The 26,095-nt window shown below is 36.6% G+C and overlaps 1 protein-coding gene across 1 annotated transcript in view; it reads left to right on the plus strand.

The window, feature by feature from the left end:
• EIF3H (eukaryotic translation initiation factor 3 subunit H) overlaps positions 1-26,095 on the plus strand; it is a 105,109-nt gene that overhangs the window by 7,053 nt on the left and 71,961 nt on the right. Inside the window, exon 2 of the mRNA XM_043976821.1 lies at positions 17,160-17,316. Coding sequence (XP_043832756.1) covers positions 17,160-17,316 — 157 coding nt within the window. The remainder of the gene's footprint in view (positions 1-17,159; positions 17,317-26,095) is intronic.

The following is a 26,095-nucleotide window of genomic DNA, read 5'->3' on the forward strand; positions in this document are numbered from 1 at the left end:
TATATTTAAATTTCTTTAGTTAAGGTGACCAAGACTTGTTTCCTGCCCTCAGTGATTTTAGAAGAGATTGCAAGTCCTTGGGCTTCAGTTTCCTCATATGCAAAATGACAAGATGATCTTTCAGATCCCTTCTAGCTCTAAATATGTGATCCTATGAAGATATGCACAAGTCATTATAGTATAGTAAAAGCAGAATTTGACCTGTCATATAAAAGAGTATTAGGATACATTGTTTCTTGATTTGTCTAGGAGTTTAGGGAAGGCTTTGTATTGAGGTAGAATGAGTTAACTCTTGAAGGTAGGTAGCCAGAAAGCACAAGGATGTGTTTGAGATGCCTTTTTTGAGTGAAGAAGTGTGATGGTACCATATTTCCAGATGCGGAATCCCTTGAATGTTGTGCAGAATAGTTGAAACCTAATTTTGTAATATCTTGCAACTACACTAAGATTTTGGGGACACACCGTGACCATATTTGTTTGGTAGCAAACTACACATATTTAATTGAAAACCAAAATAAACTAAAATGAATATAGTAGTTGGAAGTGTCTAAACTATAATAATATTCTTTAATTTTTCGGTTTTAGATGTCAAAAACCTAAGTCATGGAGAGAATACATTTTAAATTAGTAATGCTAATTTAATAACATCTTTATAGAAATACAAATTCCTGATCCTGAGCAATAGATTTGTTTTGAAGCTAAGTATGTTATCATTTTCTTAAGTTAGTACTTGTGATGTTGAAATAATTACTATAAACACCAGTTTGGGGTAAACATATTATTAATTTATTTATATTTTACCAGTAAAAGATTGACCATGTGTCTCCCTAACTTCTCATGGTCTTAGGCTGCGAGAGAGCTTCAGCATGCCAGTTAGCTTGAGCAGGAGAAAACCCTCCAAAGCCCCAGAAGACAACCCAGAAGACCCTGAGTGGCTCCTTCCAAGGGTTTTTATCCTTTTTTCATAGAGGTGGGTCATTATACATCAATCAAATCTAATTGGTTAGCATTATTCAGATCCATTGGTTGACATGACTTGAAGGTGGTCTGTATTTTTTTTTTTTTGGTGGGGCAATGAGGGTTAAGTGACTTGCTCAGGGTCAAGTGTCTGAGGCCGAATTTGAACTCGGGTCCTCCTTAATCCAGGGCCAGTGCTCCATCCACTGTGCCACCTAGCTGCCCCTGAAGGTGGTCTGTATTAAAATGAACATGACATCAGGGAAAATACAAAATCCTGTTGCTCAAGGAAGACTCCATTATCTAGGTGTGTTTTAATCCCATTAGTCCTTTTGCTATCTAGACAAAAGAATCTTTCTCTATTCCTTTTGTTCTTTTGGGTGAAATGAGCAGAATCAAGAGGGTATTGTATACATAACAAATATTATTTGAAGAATGACTGTGAATGTCTCCCAGATGAGATTTGATGAAATCTCTGTAGGAGAACTGACTTTTTGGAGTGATCTTGTCATGAGTTCAGGAGCTCACTGCCTTTCCTCCGCCGTCTTGGCTCCACTCTGGAAGTCTCGAGAACTGACTTTTAGGAGTGGAGGGGAGAAAGGACTGATTCCCTGAGTCCCCCAAGAAATCTATTATTAATAATTACTTTCTTACATACTTAAATTAGTCTTACATAATTAAATTAGTCTTTAAAAGCATAGTATCTTGCAGTTGAATGAAATTTCTTCTGCATAACCTCTGTGCCAAAAATCTCCTTGTTTTTCAGTCATTCAGTTTTGTCTGACTCTCTGACCCCATGAACCATAAGTAGTATGACCTTTGTCCTCTACTATCTCCTGAAGTCTGTCCAAGCTCTTGTTTGTTGCTTCCATGATGCTCTGTCCATCTCACTCTCTGCTGTCCCTTTCTCCTTTTGCCTTCAATCTTTCCCAGCTTCAGAGTCTTTTTCAATGAGTGATGTTTTCTCATTATGTGGCCAAAGTCTTTAAACTTCAGTATTTGACCTTCCAGTGAATAGCCTGAATGAATTCAAGTATTGACTGATTGGATCTCCTTGCTGTCTAAGGGATTCTTAAGTCTTCTCCAGCACCATGTTGAAAGTGTGTCACGATCTTAGTTTTTGATGTTTTGGTTTTTTTTAATATTAAGCTTCAAGCCAGCTTTTGTGCTCTCCTGTTTCACCCTCATCAAGAGGCTTCTTAATTCTTCCTCACTTTTCAGCCATCAGAGTGGTACCATCTGCACATCTGAGATTATTAATATTTCTCCCAGCCGTCTTAATTCTGGTTTTTGATTTGTCCAGCCTGAGATTTTGCATGATGTACTCTGCATGTAAGTTAAATAAGGTGACAGTATACAGTCTGGTACTCCTTTCCCAATCTTGTTGTTCCTTGTTTGATTGACTGTTGCTTCTTGACCCAAGATCTTCAGGAGACGAGTATGAGAACTTGTCACAGTTTGTTGTGATCCACACAATCAAAGGCTTTATTGTAGTCAATGAAGCAGAAGCAAATATTTTTCTGGAACTCCTTTGCTTTGTCCATCATCCAGCAAATGTTGGCAGTGTGGTCTCTAGTTCTTCTGCCTCTTCAAAAACCAACCTGCACTTCTGGTAATTTTAAGTTCACATATTGTTGAAGCCTAGCTTGAAGAATCTTAAGCATAACCTTGCTGTCATATGAAATAAACACAGTTGTTGGATAGTGTGTGGGATAGGTGGACTTGGGTCAGTTCAGACTTTGAGGATGGGGTCTGGAAAGTACCCAGCCCCCAGTCCGTGTTATTGTCAGATTATTCTGTTCATGTTTCATTCCATTGCTAATAACAGGAATCAAGTATTTTGCTTTACCGAACTTGGTGTACCCTGGTACCCCCCCCCCCCAATTCCAAACCCCCAGTCTTTGTTATGGGTTGTTAGTTATGCCGTTGCTACAACACACCTCAAACTCCCCCCTTTTTCTATGACCAGGCAGGAAAAGCTCTCTCCTGCTAGTGCAGACTCCCTTCATTCCTAAGCCCTAGCTCCCTGTACCAGCTCCTGGTACCATCACTCCCTTCTTTCCTCTTGCCCCACCTCCTTACACGGGTGGAGTGGTTTCACCCTTTCCCCCTCCCCTTCCCCCTTGCTCTTGGAACATGCATCCATACCATGATCACAAGCTGAGCACACATACTGGGTGAGACAGTATGTTAGATTGTGAGCTCACCCTGTGCACGAGGGGACCTCCCTCTCAAAACTTCCATAAAAACCCAACTTATGAGCTCATTAATGCGCTCCTCATCCCTTGCATGGGGTCACCTATTCTCTTGAGAATGTAATAAATCTGTCTCTGCTTGACTTGGTGGTCTCCTTGAATTATTTGGGTAAACTGAGGCAATTTTGTTCCAAACAATAGTTTGACCATTCTTTGGCATTGTCCTTCTTTAGGAATAGCATGTAAACCAATCTTGTCCAATGCTGTAACCACTGTTGAGTTTTCCAGATTTGCTAACATGTTCAGTGCATCATCTTTTAGGATTTAAACAGTTCAGTTGGTATTGTCACCTTCACTAGCACTATTGTTAGCAATTCTTACTAAGGCCCACCTGACTTCACTCTGCTCTAGGTCAGTAACTACACCACCATGGTTATCAGTGATGTTAAAAATCTTTCTTAAATAGTTCTTCTGTATATCCTTGCCACCTTTTAATAAATCTCTTCTACATCTGTTAAGTCCTTATTGTTTTTTGTCTTTTATCATGCCCATTTTTGCATGAAACATTCCCTTGATATCTCTGACTTTCCTGAAGAAATATCTTGTCTTTCCCATTCAGTTGTTTTCTTTTTCTTTGCACTGCTTGTTTAAGAAAACCTTCTTATGTCCTTGCTATTTTCTGGAATTCTGCATGCAATTGGGTATATCCCTTTCATTTTCCTTCTTTCTTCAGTTATTTGTAAAGCCTCATCAGATAGCCATTTTGCTTTCTTGCTCTTTTTTTTTTTTTTTGAATATTTTTTGTTGCTGCCTTCGGTATACATTGGAAACCTCTGTCCATAGTTTTTCAGGTACTTTGTCTTCCAGGTCTTCTCCCTTAAATCTTTTCATCACCTCCACTATATATTCAAAAGCAGTGTTGTTTAGGTCATGCCTACACAGTTTGATGATTTTCCCTACTTTCTTTGTAATATTTCAATAAGAAGATCATGATCTGAGCCATAGTCAACTACAGGTCTTATTCTAACTGACTGTATAAGAGCTCCTCCATTTTGGGCTGCAAAGTATATAATCAGTCTGATTTCAGTGTTGTCCATCTGGTGATGTCTATGTATTGAGTCACCTTTTGGGTTGTTGAAAAAGAATATTTGCTATGACCAGTGAGTTATTTTAACAAAACTCTATTAGTCTCTGCCCTGATTCATTTTGTATTCCACAGCCAAATTTACCTGTTATTCCAATGATCTTTTGATCATTGGAATCCTATGATCAAGGTGATACCTTTTTAAAAAATGCTATTTCTAGAATGTGTTGTAGTTTTCATTGAACTGATCAATTTTTGCTTCTTTGGCATCAGTGGTTGGAGCATAGACTTTATATAATTGATGTTAAAAGGTTTGCATTGGATTGGAACAGATATTCTGTCATTTTTGAGATTGTGCCCCAGTACTGCTTTTTTCACCCTTTTGACTGAGGGCTACTCCATTTCCTCTAAGGGATTCTTGCCTTTAGCAGTAGTAATGATCACTCGAATTAAATTCCCCTATTCATATCCATTTAAAACCACTGACACATAAGTGTCAGTGCTTAATCTTTTCATCTATTTCACCACCTCCAGTTTAGCTTGATTTATAGATCTTACATTCCAGGCTTCTATGTAATATTGATCTTTACAGCATCAGACTTTCCTTTTGTCAACAGATACATCCACATCCGTGCTTCCTTTCAGTATTAGCCCAGCCACTTCACTCTTTCTGGACCTATTTATAGTTACCATATGCTCTTTCGCAGTATATTTGATATTTACAAATATCTAAGATTCTAAGTGAAAATGGAATCTTAATAGGAGAAAGTTATCATTATTGATTATTAATTGAATGGCTGATGTTATAATACCAGATAAAATGTTGGTAAAAATGCAAAAGATTGTTTGGGTTAGAATTAAGTAGATTTGGTGGACATGTGAAGGAATAATATGAAGGACCCTTAAATTGAAAATAAATAAATTTAATGTGTCAGGTTGTAGCTGCATCTCATGTGTAGATATGACTTTTTTTTCCCAGAATAGCAAGTAAATGATTTTTTCTTTTGAGCAGATTCTAAATTTGATAAATATTTAGTAATGTGAATTATTTTGTGCTATTTCTTTACACTCATAGTAGTTTTTTCTACCACCGAATGTCCTGTGGTTACTTCTACTTTTTTATTTTATTTTTTTTACATATTTGCACTTCATTTAACTTAATTTTGGACCACCAATGATACTGAATATCTTTATTAAACTGAAATATATTACAGAGAATGCATTAAGTGTAGTGAAGCATTTTAACTAGTACAGTATGTGTCAGAAACAAAATACCTTTTTTGTGTTATTGAAAACTTCATGTTCTTTCATATCAGAACTTTGTAGTTCTCATTTAAATCCCATTTATTACTTAGCTATTTATGAAATGGAACGCATGTCCCAATTGAGCTATAAAATGTGTTTTAAGACTAATACAGCTCTCTGTGTTTTAAATTTATATTCTGGCAATAACTACTTTCTTTGTTCAGTGTCAGAAAAATGATCTAGGCTTACCCAAATAAGAAAACTGCCAAGGTCACAGATCAGTCATTACAAGAAACCAGAATTAAATGAAAACATAGATAATGTCTTTACAGAATATGCTAGGGGAGATTTTGTGGCATTATACTTTCTTTGAGAATTAAATTGATCTAAAATAATAGCTTTTCTGAGGTTGACTGATATGAGAGAGATTTAGGCTGTGGGTCTTTACCTCCCAGAATTTCTCTTTTTTTAAAAATCATAAAAGTATTTTATTATTTTCTAGTTACATGTAGCGATAGTTTTCAACAATTGTTTTTATGAGATTTCTAGTTTCAAATTTTTTTCCCTCCCTCCCCCCTCCTCAAGACAGCAAGCAATCTGATATTAGGTTATGTATGTACAATCACATTAAACATATTTCTGCCTTAGTCATGCTGTGAAAGAAGAATCAGAATGAAAGGGGAAAACCTCAAAAAAGAGAAACAAAACAAGTAGAAATAGTATGGTTCAATCAGCATCTAGCTTCCACAGTTCTTTTTTTCTGGATATGGAGAGCATTTTCCATCATGAGTCCTTTGGAACTATCTTGGACCATTGTATTGCTGAGAAGAGTCCAGTCTATCACAGTGGATCAACACACAATGTTGTTGATACTGTGTATAGTGTTCTCCTGGTTCTTCTTATCTCACTCGGCATCAGTTCATGTAAATCCTTCTAGGTTTCTCTGAAATCTGCCTGCTCATCGTTTCTTACAGCGCAATAGTATTCCATTACATTCATATACCACAACTTGTTCACCATTCCCCAATTGATGGACATCCCCTCAATTTCTAATTCCTTCTCACCACAAAAAGAGCAGCTATAAATATTTTTGTACATGTGGGTCCTTTTCCCTTTTACCTCCCAGAATTTCTAAGGTTGATTTAAATATAAGCCAAGTAGAAGTTGTTTCTATCCCATCCTGCCTGATATTTTTTCCTACTGGCAATAGCTGTGAAATTATATCTTTGCCATTTTTACTTTACTTCTTTTAAGAAACATTTTGAATGGACCCAGCGCTCATTCTCAATAAGTGACATTGATATGTCAGAGGGAAATTACATTTATAAGGGTAGTTAAAAGCATAATAACTGGTAGGACACTCTGATTTTAGAGTTTCTGAATATGTGATCATCTTGAAACCTTTAGTTCATGTTCATGCAGATCTTTCAACGATTCAAGTATTTTTAAGTGCATTTATTTTACTTAAGTGCCTGTTAACGTACCTGGGGCTGTTCTAGATGCAAGGGATTATGAGACAAAAATATGACCATCCCAGACTTCAAAGAGATAACATTCTACTGGTGGTAGGGTGATACAACTTTTGTTGATAGAAATAAGTATATGCAAAGGAATTTTGGGAAGAAGGAGAGCATAACAACTAGAGGTATCCAGAAAGGCTTCTTGTGGGAGTGGATTTCCTAAGTTGAAAAGTGTTAGGGATTCCAAGGGGTGGAAGTGAGGAGAGAAAGCATTGCAGGTATAGAGGACAGCCTATATTAAGACAGGGAGACAGAAGATGTAATGTTGTGTATGGGAAATGGCAAGTAGACTAGTTTGGGTATATGGAAAGTTTGTAAGAGAGACTAAGTTTGTAAAGATAGGATGGATCCATATTGTTAAAGACTTTAAAATATTAAATAGAGAAGCTTGTATTTTATCTGAGACATCAAGGTGCTATTAAAGGTTCTTGAACTGGTGAATCACATATGTGGTCATCAATACCATGGGAGGTAACAATAAATTTCTGTTCTCTTTTTTTCCTTCTTTTTATCCTGTCTTTTTGGTGGTTTGTTTCATCCCTGTCCTGTTGTGTGTTCAGTTATCATTTCCTTGCAGACGATTCCTAGATCCAGTCTTAATCTTTCTCCTCAACTCCTTTCCTCTATCACCTTTTGGTTATCTCAAACAGAATTAATCTTTTCCTCCAAATTCTTGTCCTTAAAAAACTTCCCTGTTACTTTCAGGCACCACTGTTTTCCAGCCACCCAGACTTCCTCCTTGCCTCCACTCACTCCACTCAAGTGACTCCCTATTTATTACCTCCAGGATCAAGTAAAATCCTCTGTTGGCTTTTAAATCCTTCAGAATATCAGAGGATGAAGAACAAACAACAACAATACTGGGAAAGTTAATATTTTTGGTACCTAAGTGCAAGATTTTTCAGTTTTTATAATAAATTTCATAATCTTAGATTCGACCCAGTGGTTTAGTCTGTTGAGATCTGTTTAGTTCCTTATTCTCATCCTTGAGTGGTATTCCACTGGAGACCTCACTGACAGTATACGCTTTGAATATAGCCATCTAATCACTTCTACATCTACCTGATAGTATTATCATCCAATCCATATCTCTGTTTTCTTCACTGCATCAAAAGTTTTCCTAAAATCTAGATAAACAAAACATATTTTGGTAAATATGGACTTCTCCTTTCTTTGACTTCCTTTAGACTATATAGGAGGATGGCTGGGTTAAGGATTATGAACAGTTTTAGTCACTTTTCTCACATAATTCCAAATTCTTTTGCAGAAGTGTTGGACTGATTCACATTGCCACCAAGTGTTTTAGTTAGTTATTTTTCTCATAGCCCTTCCATTGATTTTTTTTTTCCCCATCTTTACCAAAATGCTGGATGTGAGGTAAAAGATACAGCATTCTTTCATGGTTGATTTCATTTTGAGGAAATTGAAAGAGTGGTTGGCAACTAATAGATGGTACTGTGTATCTTGCATTTAATTTTTCTGCATGCATTTTGTAATTTTTTTGATACTTTATTTTTCTCCAATTATATGTAAATGAAGTTTTTAACATTAGTTTTTTAAAAATTCCAAATTCTGTGCTTTCTTCCCTCCCTTACATTCTCCTTTCTGAGATGGTAAGCAGTTTAATATAGGTTATACATGTATAATCATGGAGAATGTATTTCCAAAAAAAAAAAGTAAAGTGAAAAATAGTATGCTTTGATCTGCATTCAGACTACATTAGTTTTCTCTAGAGGTGGGTAGCATTTTTCATAATGGGTCCTTTGGAATTGTCTTGGATCATTGTATTGCTGAGAATAGCTAAATCATTCACAGGTATTTGTCTTATAATATTGCTGTTACTGTTTACAATGTTCTTCTTCTGATCACTTTATTCTGCATCCATTCCTGTAAATCTTTCCAGGTTTTTCTGAAAGCATCCTCATTTCTTATAGCACAATGGTTTTCCATTACAATATACCGCAACTTGTTCAGGTGTTTTCCACTTGATGAGCATCCTCATAATTTCCAATTCTTTGCCACCACTAAAAGAGCTTCTATAATATTTTTGTACAGATCCTTTTTTTCTGTTTTTGATCTGTTTGGGATACAGACCTAGTAGTGCTATTGCTGGGTCAAAGGGTATGCACAGATTTATAACTCACTGAGCATAGTTCCAAAATTGCTTTCCATAATGGTTGGATCAGTTCACAGTTTTGCCAACATTACATTAGTGTCTCAATTTTTCCACATCCTCTCCAGCGTTTGTTATTTGCTTTCATTTTAGCCAATCTAGTAGGTATGAGATAATATTTCAAAGTTTTAGTTTTCATTTCTTTAATCAGTAGTGATTTAGAATATTTTTCATATGATTTTAGATAGCTTTGATTTCTTCTGAAAACTGCCTGTTCATATCCTTTGACCATTTATCAATTGGGGAATGACTTGTATGCTTATTAACTTGGCTCAGTTCTTATAATATTTGAGAAATGAGGCCTTTATCAGAGATATTGCTATAAAATATTTTTCCCCATCTTTCTGCTTTTCTTCTAATCTTGGCTGCATTGGTTTTGTTTGTGCAAAACCTTTTAATTTAACATAATCAAAATTTCCCCTTTTACATCCCATAATTCTCTGTCTCTTGTTTGGTGATAAATTCTTCCCTTATCCATAGATATGACAGGTGAATTACGTAATGCTCCTCTAATTTGCTTATGGTTTCACCCATTAAGTCTAATTCATGTACCCATTTTTACCTTATCTTGTCAGACGATGTGAAATGTTAGTCTATACCTCGTTTCTACCGTACTGTTTTCCAGTTTTCATCAAATAGTATGTTTTTGTTCCAAAAAATTGAATCTTTGGGTTTATCAAACACTGGATTACTCTGATTATTTACTACTGTGTATTGTGTACCTAATCTACCTATTGCTTCACCACTCATTTCTTAGCCAGTACCAAATTGTTTTGATGATAACTGTTTTATAATAGTTTGAGATTTGATATGGCCAGGCCACATTCCTTCGCATTCAGTTTGTAATTCGATAATGGGAATTTGCAATTTGGAGACATTGGAGTATTTTAAATCAACTTTGTTTGTGCTTTAACTTAAAAAAAAAAATTCCTATTCAGTTCTGGTTTTTGCCTTTAAATTCTTTTGTTGATCTCAGGATGTCCTGTCAGTTTTCTTCTTGCCTCTTGGCTGGCCTTAAGGAGGGAAGAGACCAGAATATCTTTCTTTTGAGGCTAGAAATTGGCTTTCTTTCAAATGTGTGTGCCTGCTAATTTCTTTTTTTTTTTTTAAGTGAGGCAATTGGGGTTAAGTGACTTGCCCAGGGTCACACAGCTAGTAAGTGTTAAGTGTCTGAGGCCAGATTTGAACTCAGGTACTCCTGACTCCAGGGCCGGTGCTCTATCCACTGTGCCACCTAGCTGCCCCCCTGCTAATTTCTTTTAATCATTTTGTGGCAAATAGGTTTTTTTCTACTCCTTCAGTAAGTATGAGCATGTTGAATTGAAATGTCTTATCTTTTTTATAGCTTCATCAATGAAAAGTTTTTTCTCTTTATTTCAATATCAGCATCTTACAATATTGCTAATGTTGTGACATTTATTTCCATTATTTTCCAACATTAAGGATATTCCTGTCTTTCTTGAATCATTTCCTATAACCAGCATAAGTTTCATTCTATCTGATAACCTGGAACATAAAAAAGCATTCCTCAAGTCCTTTGACCATGCAGTGCATAGAGTGCTGGGCCTTGAGTCAGGAAGAACTGGGTTCAGTTTTGGCCTCATACACTTTTTAGCTGTGTGATCTTGGACAAGTCTCTTAACCCCCATTGGCCTCGATTTCTTCATCTGTCATTGGGACAATAATTGCACCTCCCCACCAGAATTGTTGTGAAGCTCTAATGAAATAATAATTGTAAAATAAGTGCTTTAGCAGTTCACCTAGCACAGTAAGCTCTATATAAAAATGAGCTATTGTTGTTATTGTTCTTAACTGGGGCAAAAATTTGCTTTACTCTCACATAATAGCAACTTACATGTACATATAATGTGTCAAAGTTGACAGCATCCTTTCTTACCCCACATTTCTGTAATGAAGGTTTAGAGTTATCTTGTAGTGGACAGACTGCTGAATTTCTGAGTCAGGAAGACCTGTGTTCAAATTCTACCCAAGGAGATGCCTATAAAAATGTGATTGGGCAAGGGAGTTACCCTCTTTTATTCTCAGTTTTCTCATATGCAAAACAGTAATGGGTAAATAAACAGGGTTTCTTTGATGGTTAAAGGAGATAATTTATGTAAATCAGTCCTTGCAGATCACTGGAATAATCCCCTCAGTTTGTGAGTATGGAATGAGTGAAGGAAAATTATCAGGTAGTTTCCTCTGAAAGTCCTTGGGACAAAACTCCACTTTTGTAATTGGGCTCCCTGGTTCTAGGATTAATTTTTTAACTTCTTAGTTTTAATTCTTGACTCTGCTCCTAACCTGGAAAAATGTGATCGCTGTAGTCCAGTTTTATTAACTACATTTAGGAAATTATAGACAAAGCCGGCCTTGTTTACAAATGGAAATTTCCTAAGTCTTAAGAAAAGCTGTTTTTGCTTTGCTGTCGGTGCTTGCTTTAATTCTCTGGATTTTTATCCGATAATAATTATAATCATAATGACCAACACTATACTATAAGTGTAATTCTTGAAAGTTTTCAAAGCACTTTGCATAATCTCATTTGAGCCATATGACAACCCCAAGGTAAACTAGAGACTTAGGAAGGAAGGAAGGAAACAAGCATTTATTGAATGTTTGTTATGTGCCAGGTGCTTTACAGATCTATTATCTGAGCCTCATAGAAGCCCTGGGAAGTGTGAGTTTTTGTTATCCCCATTTTACAGTTGAAGACACGAAAGCAGGTAAAAGTTTAAGTTAATTGCCCAGGGTCGTGTCTGGTGCTGGTGTCTGAGGCAAAATTTGAATTGTCTTCCTTACTTCAGTGCCAGCTCTTTCCATTGTACCCTTACCTGCCCCTCAGGCTCAGTGACTTGTTTAGAATCCGATTTAAAATATCAACTGATTAGCTAATTTTGTAGATAGTTTAAAAACTGATTCTTAGCATTCTTGGCACCCTTTTCCAACACTGCCAGAAGCAGAAAGAGGCAGCACAAGGCTAAGGCATTTTGTATTTCTTTGTTTCATAGGTTGCCAAGATCAAATAATTCCTCATATAGTAGTCAGTCTATTAATATTGAGTTTCATTGAATTTAGATAGGCTGGTCTTTAGGGAACAGATTTATGGTCTGTTGCTAGGTTCATCTTTGAAGCTTTTCCAGCATGGCAGTAGACCTTATCAGCAAATAATATTTTATGGATCACTTCCTCTTGGTCCTAACACCTAGATTTTGGAGCAGTGATTTCTGGATTCCTGTGCCAGATAGAGTTGGTTGAAGAAAAAGCTAGAAATTGTTTACTGCAGTATTTGTATTATGTGAAAATTTTTCTAAAAGAGTATTCTGAGTAAATTTTCATATAGCAGAAATTAATACCTAGATGAGGATATCTTAAACATAGCATATTAAGCAATCATTATATAGGTTACTTTGTATTTTTTTAGGGGACAATGAGGGTTGGGGGCCCAGGACCACATAGCTAGTAAATGTCAAGTGTCTGAGGTCACATTTGAACTCAGGTCCTCCTGAATCCAGGGCCAGTGCTTTATCCACTGTGCCACCTAACTGCCCCTTTATTTTGTATTTTTCAATTCTTATTGATATCTTCAGTTTTTTATACCATAGTTCTTTCTTGATTTTCCCTTTCCTTGAGTATATACTACTTCCCCTATCTTCCCTCTCCAAAAATACTAGTTAAGGAAAATGAATGATAGAGTGTTCTATTCCTGCTGAGAAATTGGCTTGATCATGAGATTCTGCTGCCTCTAATCTGAAGTGAGGAATCCTTCTCCATCCAGACTGTTCTCTAAACTGAAGTAAGGTCTCCTATTTAGGTGGGGTCCTCTTTAAGATCAAAGAGAATGTTCCCTAAGGGTTAGGAGTAGTCTCAATCAGTTTGTTCTTCAGAGGCTGACCTCTGGAGCTGGGCGTCAATGAAGAAACAGAGGAGAAAAGCCTGGATCCTAATTTAATAATTGGTTATTAATATAATAGGATAATAATTTCACAGGACCCATGATTGGTCATTAGAATGAATCTGAATTTGCCTTTTAGTTTTGCATTTGTGATATTACTGTATTCTTTGAATATGCATTGTTATTCTGACTGGTTAGTTACTTCACACTTCAAGATTTCATGCAGTCTTCCAGAGTTTCTCCCGGTTCTACCTGGTTTTTGTTGATTATTGCTTAACTGTAATTTGCCCAGCCATTACTGAATTGGCATCTACTGAATTTCAGGTTTATTGATACTATAAAGATTACTGCCGTAAATATTTTGCCTAAATATGAGACCTTTCCTTCTGTTTGACTTCCTTGGGCTATATGTCTACCTCATATGGAGATCAGCTAGGTCAATGATTATGAACAATTTAATTACTTTTCCTACATAATTCAAGATTGTTTTGCAGAACTGTTGGTCCAGTTCACTGCTCTACCACAGTGAGTTACTGTGTCTTCCCATAACCCTTTCAGTATTGACTGAATTCTCTTTTATCATCTTTGCCAGTTTGCTTGGTGTGAGCAGAAAATTCATAGCAAATTTGCATTTTTATTAGTGATCTGGAGCATTATTCCAGTTTTTATGGGAATAATTTGCAATTTTTCTTTTCAAAACTGTTTTGTCTATGGGGAATGGCTCTTGATCTTATACAAAGTATCCCAGAAGTCTTAGTGCAGTTTTAAGCTTTAATTACTTACATAGTTTAAGACTGTATGACTACTTAGGAAGCTTAAATAAGTTTTAATATTTTAAAACTGCACTAAAAACTTTAGGGACAGCCTCTATGTGAATTTCCCACATAGCTTGGATATCATATTTTTTCCCTGAAACATATAATGATGTGGTTTGACAATCTCATCTAACTTTTGATTTTTTTTTTTGCAAAGACTTTTATATTTTATCTAATCAAAATTATTTATGATCACTTTTATCCCATAATTCTTTCCTTAGCCACTGTTGCTTACCAGTTCTAGGTTGTCGTTGTTGGTTTTTTTTTTATGTGACTTTCATATATAGGTACCCTCTTGCTACTAGTGTATTATGGTAGATTATATGAAATATAGGTCTAAATCTGCTTTCTGCCAGTCTTTCCTAGTTTTTCTAGGAAATGTGGATTGACTTTAACAAATAATTTGGGGTTTTTTAAAGTCCTTTTTGTTATAAACCATCATGAATAATATTTCAGCATGTTCAGCCAACCTAGATTCTAGTAAGCATGAGTGTTCATAAAAGCACATAGGCTATTTAGCTGCATTAAAAAAATAACTATAATAGCATTTCCATTCCTTAGGGTACAAACTTGGTACAGTAAGCTGGCAGAAATGAAAGTAATGAAAACCTAACATGGAATGAGTTTTTCAAAGCTTTCTTTCTATATAATCTTTGAGGGAATATTTTAAAGCACTGTTTAAAGACAAATTCGAAACAAAGTTCATTTTAAAAATATGACAATTCTAGGCCTCTTTCATGAAATTGACGATTTATGGTGTGAGATTGAGAGATCAGTCTTAGAGGTTATGCCAGCAGGAAAAAGGTTTTTGCTTTTTCATTGTCCTTATTCAGAGCAGAAGATTTAGCCAAAATACTCACTTTGTTTCTTCAGGGGCCTCAGTTCACAGCCATTTATGTATAAGCCAGGTACAACCTGAAATCTTTTCCTTTATTGAATTAAGAATTATACTCCAGTATCCCTTCTTTTTGGTTCTTATTTTCATCTTTTGGGAAAGGGAAGGTCCAGAGAAAGGGCTAAATGAATTTTTATTTTAAAGAATCCAATGTTTTTCTCCTGAAGCTATATTCATTAATGATTGCTTCTGCCATGTCCCATTGTTTATACTGAATAATAAAGAATAGGAATAAAAATAACTATAGCATCACCTCAGAAGATAACATCTGGTTGGCTTGTTGCAGTTTGGGATTCCTTGCTGAGACTCTTCCAAATGATAATGGTTAAGCCTTAGTTAGAAGAATGTGGTGACTATATTTTAGGAAACATTACTATGGGAGTAGGAATGAGGCAAAGTACAGGAAGTTGAGAACAGTTTACCTTATCAGCCAATTTACCTATAGCCTCTTGTGGCATCTTCATATACTTTATGGAAGTATCTTTGTTAATAGAAGCAAGCTTCTGGAGAAAGAAAATATTCTGTAAATTTTCAAATCTGGTGATTAGCATGAGGTCAGGTCCCAATACAGAAGCACCTGGAGTGTTAGTCTCCAAAGAAAGAATGCTTCTTCCTTCTAGTTTCCTCTCATTATTGAGGACTAATATGCTTTCAGAAAAAAACTTGAGCCCCTTTAGCACAAACAACGCCACAGTTTTTTGTTTTTTTCTGGAATCACTGACCTTCAGAAGAGAAATCAATCCAGAGAGAAATAAGATAAAAAAAAGTAACTTAGATACATATATTCGCATATGTGTGTGTGTGTGTGTGTGTGTATGTGTGAGAAATATGAAATGTTCTTATTTGCCTTCCTTGTACGTGGTCAACATGAAACAACTCCTAATAAATAAAATTCTTAATTTCTATGTTGTTCACAATTAAAAGGATAGAGGAAGAAAAGACAAGTAGAGAGATAGCAAAGTATATGGTTCAGGAAAAAGCAGATTTTGGAGTGAGAAGATAATAGGTTTGTTTCCTGGTTCTGCTACTTACTACTGGGTGACCTTGGGCAGATCACTTCACTCTGAGCCCCCTTTTCCTCATATGTAAAGGGGAGTTGTTGGATTAGATGGTTCCTTCTAGTCCTATGATCCTGGTACTAACAGAAGACCTGCACAGAGAGGCAGCTTTTCATAGGGGTAACATCCCCATCTTGTGGTTTCTATGGACATTGCCATTAAAGGCCTAAAGCTGTACTGCATTTTTGTAACTAAAAATCTCCCAAATAAAAGAACCATACATATCGATGATAGAATTCTCCACCTCTTTGCATTCAATAACCTCATTCTCTTTGTGCTGCTTGTGTGAGATAGTCACCATTCCTTCTACTAGGATTGGAGTAAGAGGGAAGAAAGGAGTGTTTTATCCTTCCATCACTTCCCTAGTTTCCTCAAACCCTAGCCCTTGGCCTCCTTTCTACTTCCCACAATCTGATTGGCCCTTGGTCTGGCTGAGAAGGGTTTCTATCATGTCATATTATATTTCTGAATACTTTTACATAGATCCCACAACAGTTTTTAGGGAAAATGACTGTCTTAATAAGCATTTCTAACAAGTATTCTGTTCTAAACTTGTAAATTGCATTTCTGGTTAATGGGTTTAAATGAGTACTATCCCCTTTCAACGTAAGAACGAACCTACAGGGTATTTCCTGCACCAGATCAGTCAAACTCAACTTCATAAGTTAAGTCAGCCCTATTAGGGAGTTGCCTGATACCATGCTTCTAAGAAGAGTCATAGGGGAGATTTCAACCCAGGTCCTCCAGCTCAGATCTTTAGTTGGCATTGTGCCTCTACCATGCAGTACAAACACAAACTATCATGAAGAGGGTGCCAACCTTTCTTGGAAGTGCTATTGAATTATCTATCACCATTATGACTACAATATAATTTCTCACCTACATGCTTCACCCTGCATGTCGTCCATCCCCCCCCCCCCCCGTCATCCCTCAAATTTAAGTCCAAAATAAAGGTTAATAACTGAATAGTTAATTGGTATCTAAAGGCAGTAGTGACAAGTGAAAACTTAACCTTAAACCAATGGACAGAAACCTTGAACTAGACAGCTTTTCTAAGTTATCTTGAATAAAAAAATAATGATCTTATCAGTCTTTTGACTGCTAAGTCCCTGAACTTATTAGCTGGGACATATACATTCTCTCCCTCTTCCTCCCTCCCTCCCATCTCTCTTATCAGTGCATTCCTCCATATTGCATTTTATTAGTGCTTCTATTTTTTTATTATCATTTATATTCAGTAGCATTGCAATCTATTTTCTTTCAGAGAAAAGATTTTAGATCTCTGTAAATACCTGTAAAACTATTTATATGATTTCTTTTAGGTTGTTTTGAAAATAATTAAACATTACCAAGAAGAAGGACAGGGGAATGAAGTTGTCCAGGGAGTACTTTTGGGACTGGTGGTGGAAGACAGACTTGAAATCACCAACTGTTTTCCCTTTCCCCAGCACACAGAGGATGATGCTGATTTTGATGAAGGTAATGGTGTTTTTCTCATGTCTTTTCTGTACTCCTTATTAGTGGGCATTTCAAGAACATTTTCTACAACAGACTTTCATTTTATGTTTAAGAATTGATCTGACATCACTCTTCTGTCAGCCTCTTGAGTTTTTATGAAAAGCATGTGTATGCTTTGGGTATACATTTTAAAATCTACAGTAAAACTTAATTTGGCTTTATCTACCTTGGCATTTGTAATAATTTGGGAAAGGACTAGATGAAGCTTACTTTTCCATTATGAAAATGATTTCTCTAAACTCATCGTTTACAAAGTTTCCTTAGGATATTGTTGCCTATTTAGGAGAACTAGCTGTTTCCTAGCATTTTAGAAGGCAAGTTTCATACTATGACAAGATAATTGGTGTGTTTGAATGAAGGAAGGTAAAATTTGGGGCATTGATGTATTAATCACAAATCATCCTTATTTATTAAAATATGCTTTTATATGGCATTCCTTAGTATCTGTATTTCAGGTACTTTTATTTCTTAAACATGTTTAGCAATTCATATTTTACCAATCAAAGATCATTTAGTACAGAAGTCTCAGACCATGGGGTAGAGGTGGGTGCTACATGCAGGCCCACAACAGCCTGGAGGCCACACCATTAAAATGTACTTGGGAAATATTTAGCAAAATAAAATATAATAAAACATAAATAATGTTAATATTTGAGTTTCTAAGGCAATATGTACCTGTATGAAGTTTCTGTTTGAGTTTGATGTCACTGATCTAGTCTGTTCCCTCACATTTTAAATTTTGTAAGCTATTGCTTTTCCCATCCTCAGATTTTTTCATTATCTAGGTTCCCCCTTTCCCTCAGAAAGATACCATTATTGTGTTTCTGTTGTAACCTTTGAATAATAAATCAGTACACATTTATTGTGTACTTACTATGTACCATGCACTTGTGCTAAGTGCTGAGTATTCAAAAATAGATAAAAGATAGTTTTAGCCTCAAGGAGCTCATAATCTAATGAGGGAGACAACAAATTACTAAGTAAAAACTATATACAGAATAAATAGGAAATAATGAACAAAGGGAAGGCACTAGAATTAAGAGAGTTTGGGAAAGACTTCCTGGAGATGATGGAATTTTAAGTGAGTTTAAACAGATGCCAGGGAAGCCAGAAGGCAGAGATGAGGAGGTAGAGCATTCCAGACCTGGGGAGAGACTTCAGGCAGCTAGACCCACCCACAGGCTGTGGTAATAGTCTAGATATGAAATGATGAGGAGCTGTAACAGAATGGTGGTCATGTCAGAGGAGAGTAGGTGAAATTGATGGGCCTTGGCAACTGATTGGATATGGCGGGGTGAGAGATAGTGAGGAATCCAGGATGACTCGTGGGTTGTGAGTCTGAGGGAGTGGGAGAATGGTGATACCCTCTTTAATAATAGGGAAGGTAGGAAGAGGGGGAATATTTAGGGGAAGGTAAATGAGTTTGTTTTTGGACATGTTGAATATGCGATGTCTTCTGGATATACATTTTGGGATAGCTGAAAGGCAAGTTGGAGATGCAGGGTTGGAGGTCAGCAGAATTTATTGGGCAGGATAGATAGATTTGAGAATCATTAGCATAGAGATTTCAGTAAATCCATGGAAATTGATAAGATCACCAAATGAAGTAGAGGGAGAAGAGAAGAGGGCCCAGGACAGAACTCAGAGGAGGGATATCTGTGGTTAGGGGGCATTCTTCGGAAGTAAAGGAGACTGAGGAGTGGTGAGATAGGTAGTTGTTGTCTTGAAAACCTAGAGAGAAAGGAGTATCAAGGAGAAGAGTGTGATCAGTAGTGTTGAAGGCTGTAGAGAGGTCAAAGGAGAATGAGGATTGAGAAAAGGCTATTGGATTTGCCAACTGAGAGATCACTGGTAATTTTGGAGAGAGCAGTTTGATTGCAATGGTAAGGTTGGAAGCCAGATTATAAAGGGTTAAGAAGATGGAGGAGGAGAGAAAGTGGAGGCATCTATTGTAGTTGGTCTTTTGGTAGTTTTTTTTTTAGTCACAAGGGGCAGAAGAGATTTAGGATGATAGTGGGGATGGAAAGATCAAGTGAATAACTAGAACTTTCCCCACAAGTTCTTTTTTTTTTTCCTGATAACACTTGAAATCTATATAAATTACATGTGCCACCTTACTCTGTGTTGCCCATTCCCTCTGAACAGTACACTGGATCATGAATAAAGCTGTATCAGATGTTTACAATATAAAGCATTTAAGTTAAAGAGTCTTAGGACCATAATTTAAGGAAGATAAGAGAACTGACATTTATTTGAAAGTTTCCCCTCTGTTGTAGTCCCAGAACCAGATTCTTTGCTCCATGATATCCACAGGCTGCTATATTTGTATCCTCCCTTATCACATTTTAGCCAGATGAGTAAACTGCTGTCATTTTCTTTATCCTTTCAGGTCCTGTATCCTAGTTTAAGACCAGTTTGAGATTATTTTGTTGTTTCCTCTTCTTCCTCCCCTGCAGGGTTTTGATTTGGGATTGCCCTTCCTTTCCCTTTCCCTTCTTCCCTTCTTTAATTTTTTATTGACACCTTTTTAAAAATATCTGTCACTTTTCCCCATAACAAAAAAAAGTAACTAAGCAAAACTAATCACTTATTGACCTAGTCTGATATCATATGGGACATTCCTTAACCATCTAGCCAAAACAGGGAAGTTTATTGTCTTAACCTTTGTTGGAGCAATAATTGGTTTTTATCATTGTGGTGTTCAGCTTCCTTTTATTCTTTTCATTTATATTTTTATAGTTAATGTACATTTGTCTATGTGTTTTAGTCATAGGTATTGTTTACATGGCATCATTTCATACAAGTATTCCTATGTTTTTCTGAATTCCTCTTATGGCACAATAATAATACATTACTCATATACCACAATGTTTAGCCATTCCTTAGTGGGTACTGGCTTTATTTCTGTCCTTTGATACCACAAAAAAATGCTATAAGGACTTTAAAGAAAACAATTTATTCATTCTCTCTCTCTCTCTCTCTCTCTCTCTCTCTCTCAGAAAGTCCTTGCTGAGTTAGAATATAAACCAAGCTCTGACTCCAAATTTAGCCTTTTTCTTTTCTTTTTCTGCACTGGGTTCAAAGGGTTTTAAGCACTTTTTTGGGGGGACATTATTATCTTTATGAGCTGTGATTATTGTAGAATCTAGGCAACCAAAAAAGTTAATGTGACCTTGGGCTATATTATTGTGTCTAAGATATTGGAAGTCATAGTCGTCTTTTCTGTAGTTTGCTGGCTAGAAGACTTCTTAAGTATAATTTTTCATGCTAGGTGCCACATTTTAGGAGAAACATCATTGAGAAGGCTGAATCTTGTCTAGTGGAGAGTGCCTGATAATGAGAGGTTTTGAAAGTGTAGCTTATGCAGACTGGTTGAAGGTATTTAAGAAATAGCATGGTGTGTTTGATATTGCTCACTAGACTTGGAGTTAGTAAGACATATGTTAGAATCTTGCCTCAGATGCTTTCTGTTTTTATAACCCTGGGTCAGGCAGGGATTGTCCTCTATCAGCCTCAATTTACTTATTTGTAAAATGAGATAGTTGGACTGAGTGATTTTTTTTTTTAAGTGAGGCAATTGGGGCTAAGGGACTTGCCCAGGGTCACACAGCTAGTAAGTGTCAAGTGTCTGAGGCCAGATTTGAACTCAGGTCCTCCTGAATCCAGGGGCCGGTGCTTTATCCACTGCGCCACCTAGCTGCCCCGCATAGTGATCTTTTAATAGTGATCTTTTTAAAAGTCCTTTTAGCTCCAAATTCATGATCCTATAATTTTGTAAGAAACTTAAGTGTGTGTTGTGGGGTATGGGAAGAATATGATCCCTGCCTTTAAATATTTGAAAATTTTCTCGTGTAAGAAGGATTAGACTTTTACCCAGTGTGATTCTAGAGAGGATGATTAGTAATAACACGTGGAATTATTTATAGGGAAGTAGGCTTTAGCCCAGTATAAAGAAGAGAGGAATAAAGATTGGGACTGGGTATCTGATTTCACTGGCAAGGAAGTACCTTTTAATATTTTGAAAGAAAATAGATTGTCTCAGAAACAGTTCCTCATTATTGGAGGGAAAACTTGTATCAGGGAGGAGGTTGGACTTAGTAACAAATGAAGTCCCTTCTAAACTCTGATTCTGTGATACTGAGATTCTGGTTTATATCAGCCTTTCTGCAAAAGTCCTCCCCGTTAGTCTGTTTTATTGTCCCTAATGTTTTTATTTCTCATTCAGGATTATAATGGAACTGATAATTGCTATTTAAAAAAAAAATTGGGGGGGGGCAGTCTTGAAGTGAACATGACATGTTCATTTCTCCCTGAATACCTGGGGTTAGGTTTCATAGAACCATAGAATTTCAGAATTTATACACTAGTAATTTGTAGGGTTCTTCTCTGACTTAGTAAATGAAATTCAGTGCTTAGTGCTAAGTTTTATGTGTATTTGATAGTGACCAAATTGTATTAAAAATGGGCTAAAGGTAGCTAAGTGGCGCAGTGGGTAAAGCACCAGCCCTGGATTAAGGAGGGCCTGAGTTCAAATCCAGCCTCAGATAATTGACACTAGCTGTGTGACCCTAGGCAAGTCACTTAACCCTCATTGCCCTACCAAAAAAAATGGGCTAGTGTTTTATCCTTCTGAGGAATTCCTGTCTTTGTACATGTATAATATTTCAGATTGTTCTTTCCCTCATTTTAAATTCAGAAAATTTTAAGAAATATTATAGAGGAGTTGTACTTTTGTCACATTTCCCTATGCCTTTATACAAATATTCACAAGCCACTTATATTTAAAAAATATTTGCATGAGGAAGCAAACATGTTTCTCACAGGGGCATGGTTTCTTAGAAAAAAATCATCCAATTATCCCATATCTGTATATAATTTATTTCAGCTTTGCCTTCACTTCTGTTTTAAGATGTAATGCCAGTCAATTTTAATAGGTATCAGTGACTGTCTAGATGCTTATATTTATATACCTACAAAACCATAACTATTCGTTTTGTGAGTGTATCTCATTAATAGATATGTCCTAGAAAAGTTGCAGATGGTCTATAAGCTTCTTGAGGTCATGAATTGTTTATCTTTTATGTATCCCCAGTAATCTCTGGGAGTTACCATGTTAGGCTTCAAGGACACATATCAAAACTAAGCAATTCATGTGTTTATTGAATTATATTTTGAATTCACTGAAGAAGCTTAGATACTGTTGTGAGCAGAAGCTTGAAATTTTAGAGAAGGATTGAATATTAAAGATAGTTTAAGCTCCTTTCATAGATAAGGAAACTGAGGCTTAGGGAGATAAGATGAAATATTTCATAGGGGACAAAGATTAAATTTAAATATAACAGCATTGTATTCTAAAAAAACCATTGGGGGGTACTGGTTAAAAAAGAAAAATGAATCCAAGATCTAGGCTAGGTAAGCTAGGTCTAGAAGCAATTGAACTTGGTATAGTCCATTGTTTCATTAAACTCAAGGCCACCAACTGATGAAGAAAGGTCTTACAAATGAAATAATATTTATAGAAGCAGTTTTTGTAGTAGCAAAGAATTGAAACCAAAGGATGCCCTTTGGGGAATAGTTGAACAGACCATGTGATCTCAGTATAAAGGAATACTTTGGAGCCACAGGACATGAAGAGTGATGCAGAGCCAAATAAGCAGGACCAGGGAAACAGTTTAAACTACGGGTACAAAGGAAAAGTTTTCCTTCTAAAATGACTACCAGAAATGGCGTAGATGGCCTAGCTCCTATATCCTATTCTTTCAAAAGAACAAAAAATAGCACCAGCTGGAATAATGAGCAAGAAATCCATTCAGCAACTGCAGTCAATGACTTCTTGCACCCCAGAATTGTACAGTTAATGAGAAGCTCATAGACAGTATAAAAGCCAGAACAGCCGGTGCCTTTGGTAGCATCATAGTGCATCAGAGACAGGCTTAAAGGTAGCAAGAGCATAGGACTCCCCTAGGAAATCCTTCAGACACTTGGAGACCTACAAAATGGATGTTAGAAGCGACCAGAAGTAGTAATGACCAGTTTGGTATGCTAACATTTTGGGCAGCACTCAGATTGGAATATTCTAGACCTTTGGACTCTTTTTTTCTTTTTCTTTCCGCCAGGGAATTGGGGTTAAGTGACTTGCCCAGGGTCACACAGCTAGTAAGTGTCAAGTGTCTGAGGCCGGACTTGAAATCAGATACTTCTGAATCCAGGGCCAGTGCTTTATCTGTTGCGCCACCTAGCCGCCCCCGACCTTTGGACTCTTGAGTTCCCTAGCTCTTTGTACTGAAATACCATATAGGGCCCTGAAGACCCAGTGCAAAGATCAGGGCTTTGGGCATATGGGGGTGGGAATGAGCACAGAGTCACAGGTGATCCTTGTTGAGGTCTACCAGAGCCTACTATCCCACTCAAAAGTAGGAGGTAGAAGTGGCCTTTCCCTGGCACAAAGCCCCAATTTAGAAACTAAGGAGAAGAGTTGATTAAACTGAAGAAAATAACTAATCACTCTAAAGAATTCTTGTAGATCCAGAGATATCTACAATTTCAACTTAGTAACTCCTTAATAACTCCGACAGTGATTCAGAAGAAAAAAAAGTGCATTTTTCTGCAGGGAATATACAGAAAAACAAACCAAGAAATAGAAACCTAAACACTATGTTTTCAAAAAATCACAAATGAAAATTCTATTAGAAACAAAGGGCAAAGTGAAGATAGAATGAACTGATCGTATCCTGAGAGAAGATCCAGAAGGGAAAGTCTCAGGAATGTTATAGCCAAAATCCAGAGCTCCCATATTAAGGAAAAAAAAATCAGAAAGCAGCAGTTTAGATATCCAGGGACCACAGTGAAGATTACACAGAACCTGCCAGGTTCTGTGATAAACGAGAGGAGGTCCTCCTGTAATGCAATATTCTAAAAGCAAATAATAATAATATGCTAACAATCAAGAATAACTTTGCAAAGCTGAGTATAATCCTGGAAGGGGATGCATGACTTTTTTTTTTTTACATATAAGGTATTTTATTTTTTCCATTACATGTAAAGATAGTTCTCAACTTTTGTTTATACAAGCTTTACAATTTCAGATTTTTCTCCCTCCCTCCCCCCTCCCCTAGACAGCAGGTAATCTGATATAGGTTATATCTATATATCTATATACATATAAATATACATATATAGATATAGATATATCTATACACACACACACACATATATATATATATACACACACACACATAATAACATTAATCCTATTTTTGCATTAGTCCTGTTATAAGAGAAAAAATCAGAGCAATGATGAAAAACCTCAAAATAGAAAAAAAAACAACAGCACCAAAACCAAAAGAAATAGTATGATTCATTCAGCATCTATACTCCACAGTTCTTTTTTTTTTTTTTTCTTGGATTTGGAGATCCTCTTCTATCATGAGTTCCCTGGAACTCTTCTGTACCATTGCATTGGTGAGAAGAATATAGTCCATCACAGTAGATCAACACTCAATGTTGATGATACTGTGTACAATGTTCTTCTGGTTCTGCTCATCTCACTCATCATCAGCTCAAGATGCATGGCTTTTTAATGGTGTATAGAACTTTCAAATATTTTTGTGTCAGTACGGTTATGGGGTTGGGCTCTACTCCTACCCCAGTACAGCAGACCCCTCCTGCCAAACTTCTAAGCCGTCTTTGGCTGGAAAATGATCTCAGCCCATCCTTTTGTGGGTTCTGTTGCCCCAGGAATTGTCTTATGGCATTATTTGGAGTTTTTTTGAGTAATTGTGTCAGGAGCTCCAAGTGCTTACTGCCTTTCCTCTGCCATCTTCCAAATACTTCTGATGAAGAAAAAAAAAAAGAGTTGAGTAGGAACTTTGAAGTACAAATGGAAGAGTCAAGAGAAACCTAGAAAGGCAAATGTATTTGAACATTTGAATGGGCTTTTATGATGTAGTGCTAATATTCTGATGATGGAGAAGGAACTAGTCTCCTATTTACAATCTTGCTGTCTTCAAATGATATTGAGAGGGAGTTAAATAAGAAAAATAGGACTTTGGTATATATTGTTCTTGGTGTGGGAGTATGAAGAGGGGAAAAATGAAGGGAATATAAAATAGGAATTCAGTAATATAAGAAAAGATCAAGAAGGCATAATTAAAAAGGGGGTGTATCACTTGTTATTTTTTATAGTTGGGGGTATGTCAGAAGACTATAGAAACAGGAAGGGCTAGGGAAGCAGCCATCTGCTGAACTTCACTCTTTGGGGGTGGGGGGCAATGAGGGTTAAGTCACTTGCCCAGGGTCACACAGCTAGCAAGTGTCAAGTGTCTGAGGTCAGATTTGAACTCGGGTCCTCTTGAATCCAGGGCTGGTGCTTTATCCACTGTGCCACCTAGCTTCCCCGACTGAACTTCTCTCTTAACTGAATCAGACAAAGGAGGATTTGAACACATATATACACACATACACATAACACACATACAGAGTTAGATGGAAATACACTAAACTCAACAGGTAAAGGGGGAGATTTCTGAGCAGTACAGTGAGTAAAAGTGCCAGGCTGGAGTCAGGAATACTTGAGTTCAAATCTGGCCTCAAACACTTATTGGCTGTCACTTAACTGTCTTTGCCTCAGTTTCTTCCTCTGTAAAATGAGCTGGAGAAGGGAATGGCAAATCACTCTAATATTTCTGCCAACAAAACCCCCAAATGAGATCAGGAAGAGTTGGTTGGGGTTGAGGAGATT

The sequence above is a fragment of the Dromiciops gliroides genome, chromosome 1 (assembly GCF_019393635.1).
Source record: "Dromiciops gliroides isolate mDroGli1 chromosome 1, mDroGli1.pri, whole genome shotgun sequence".
NCBI lineage: Eukaryota > Metazoa > Chordata > Mammalia > Microbiotheria > Microbiotheriidae > Dromiciops > Dromiciops gliroides.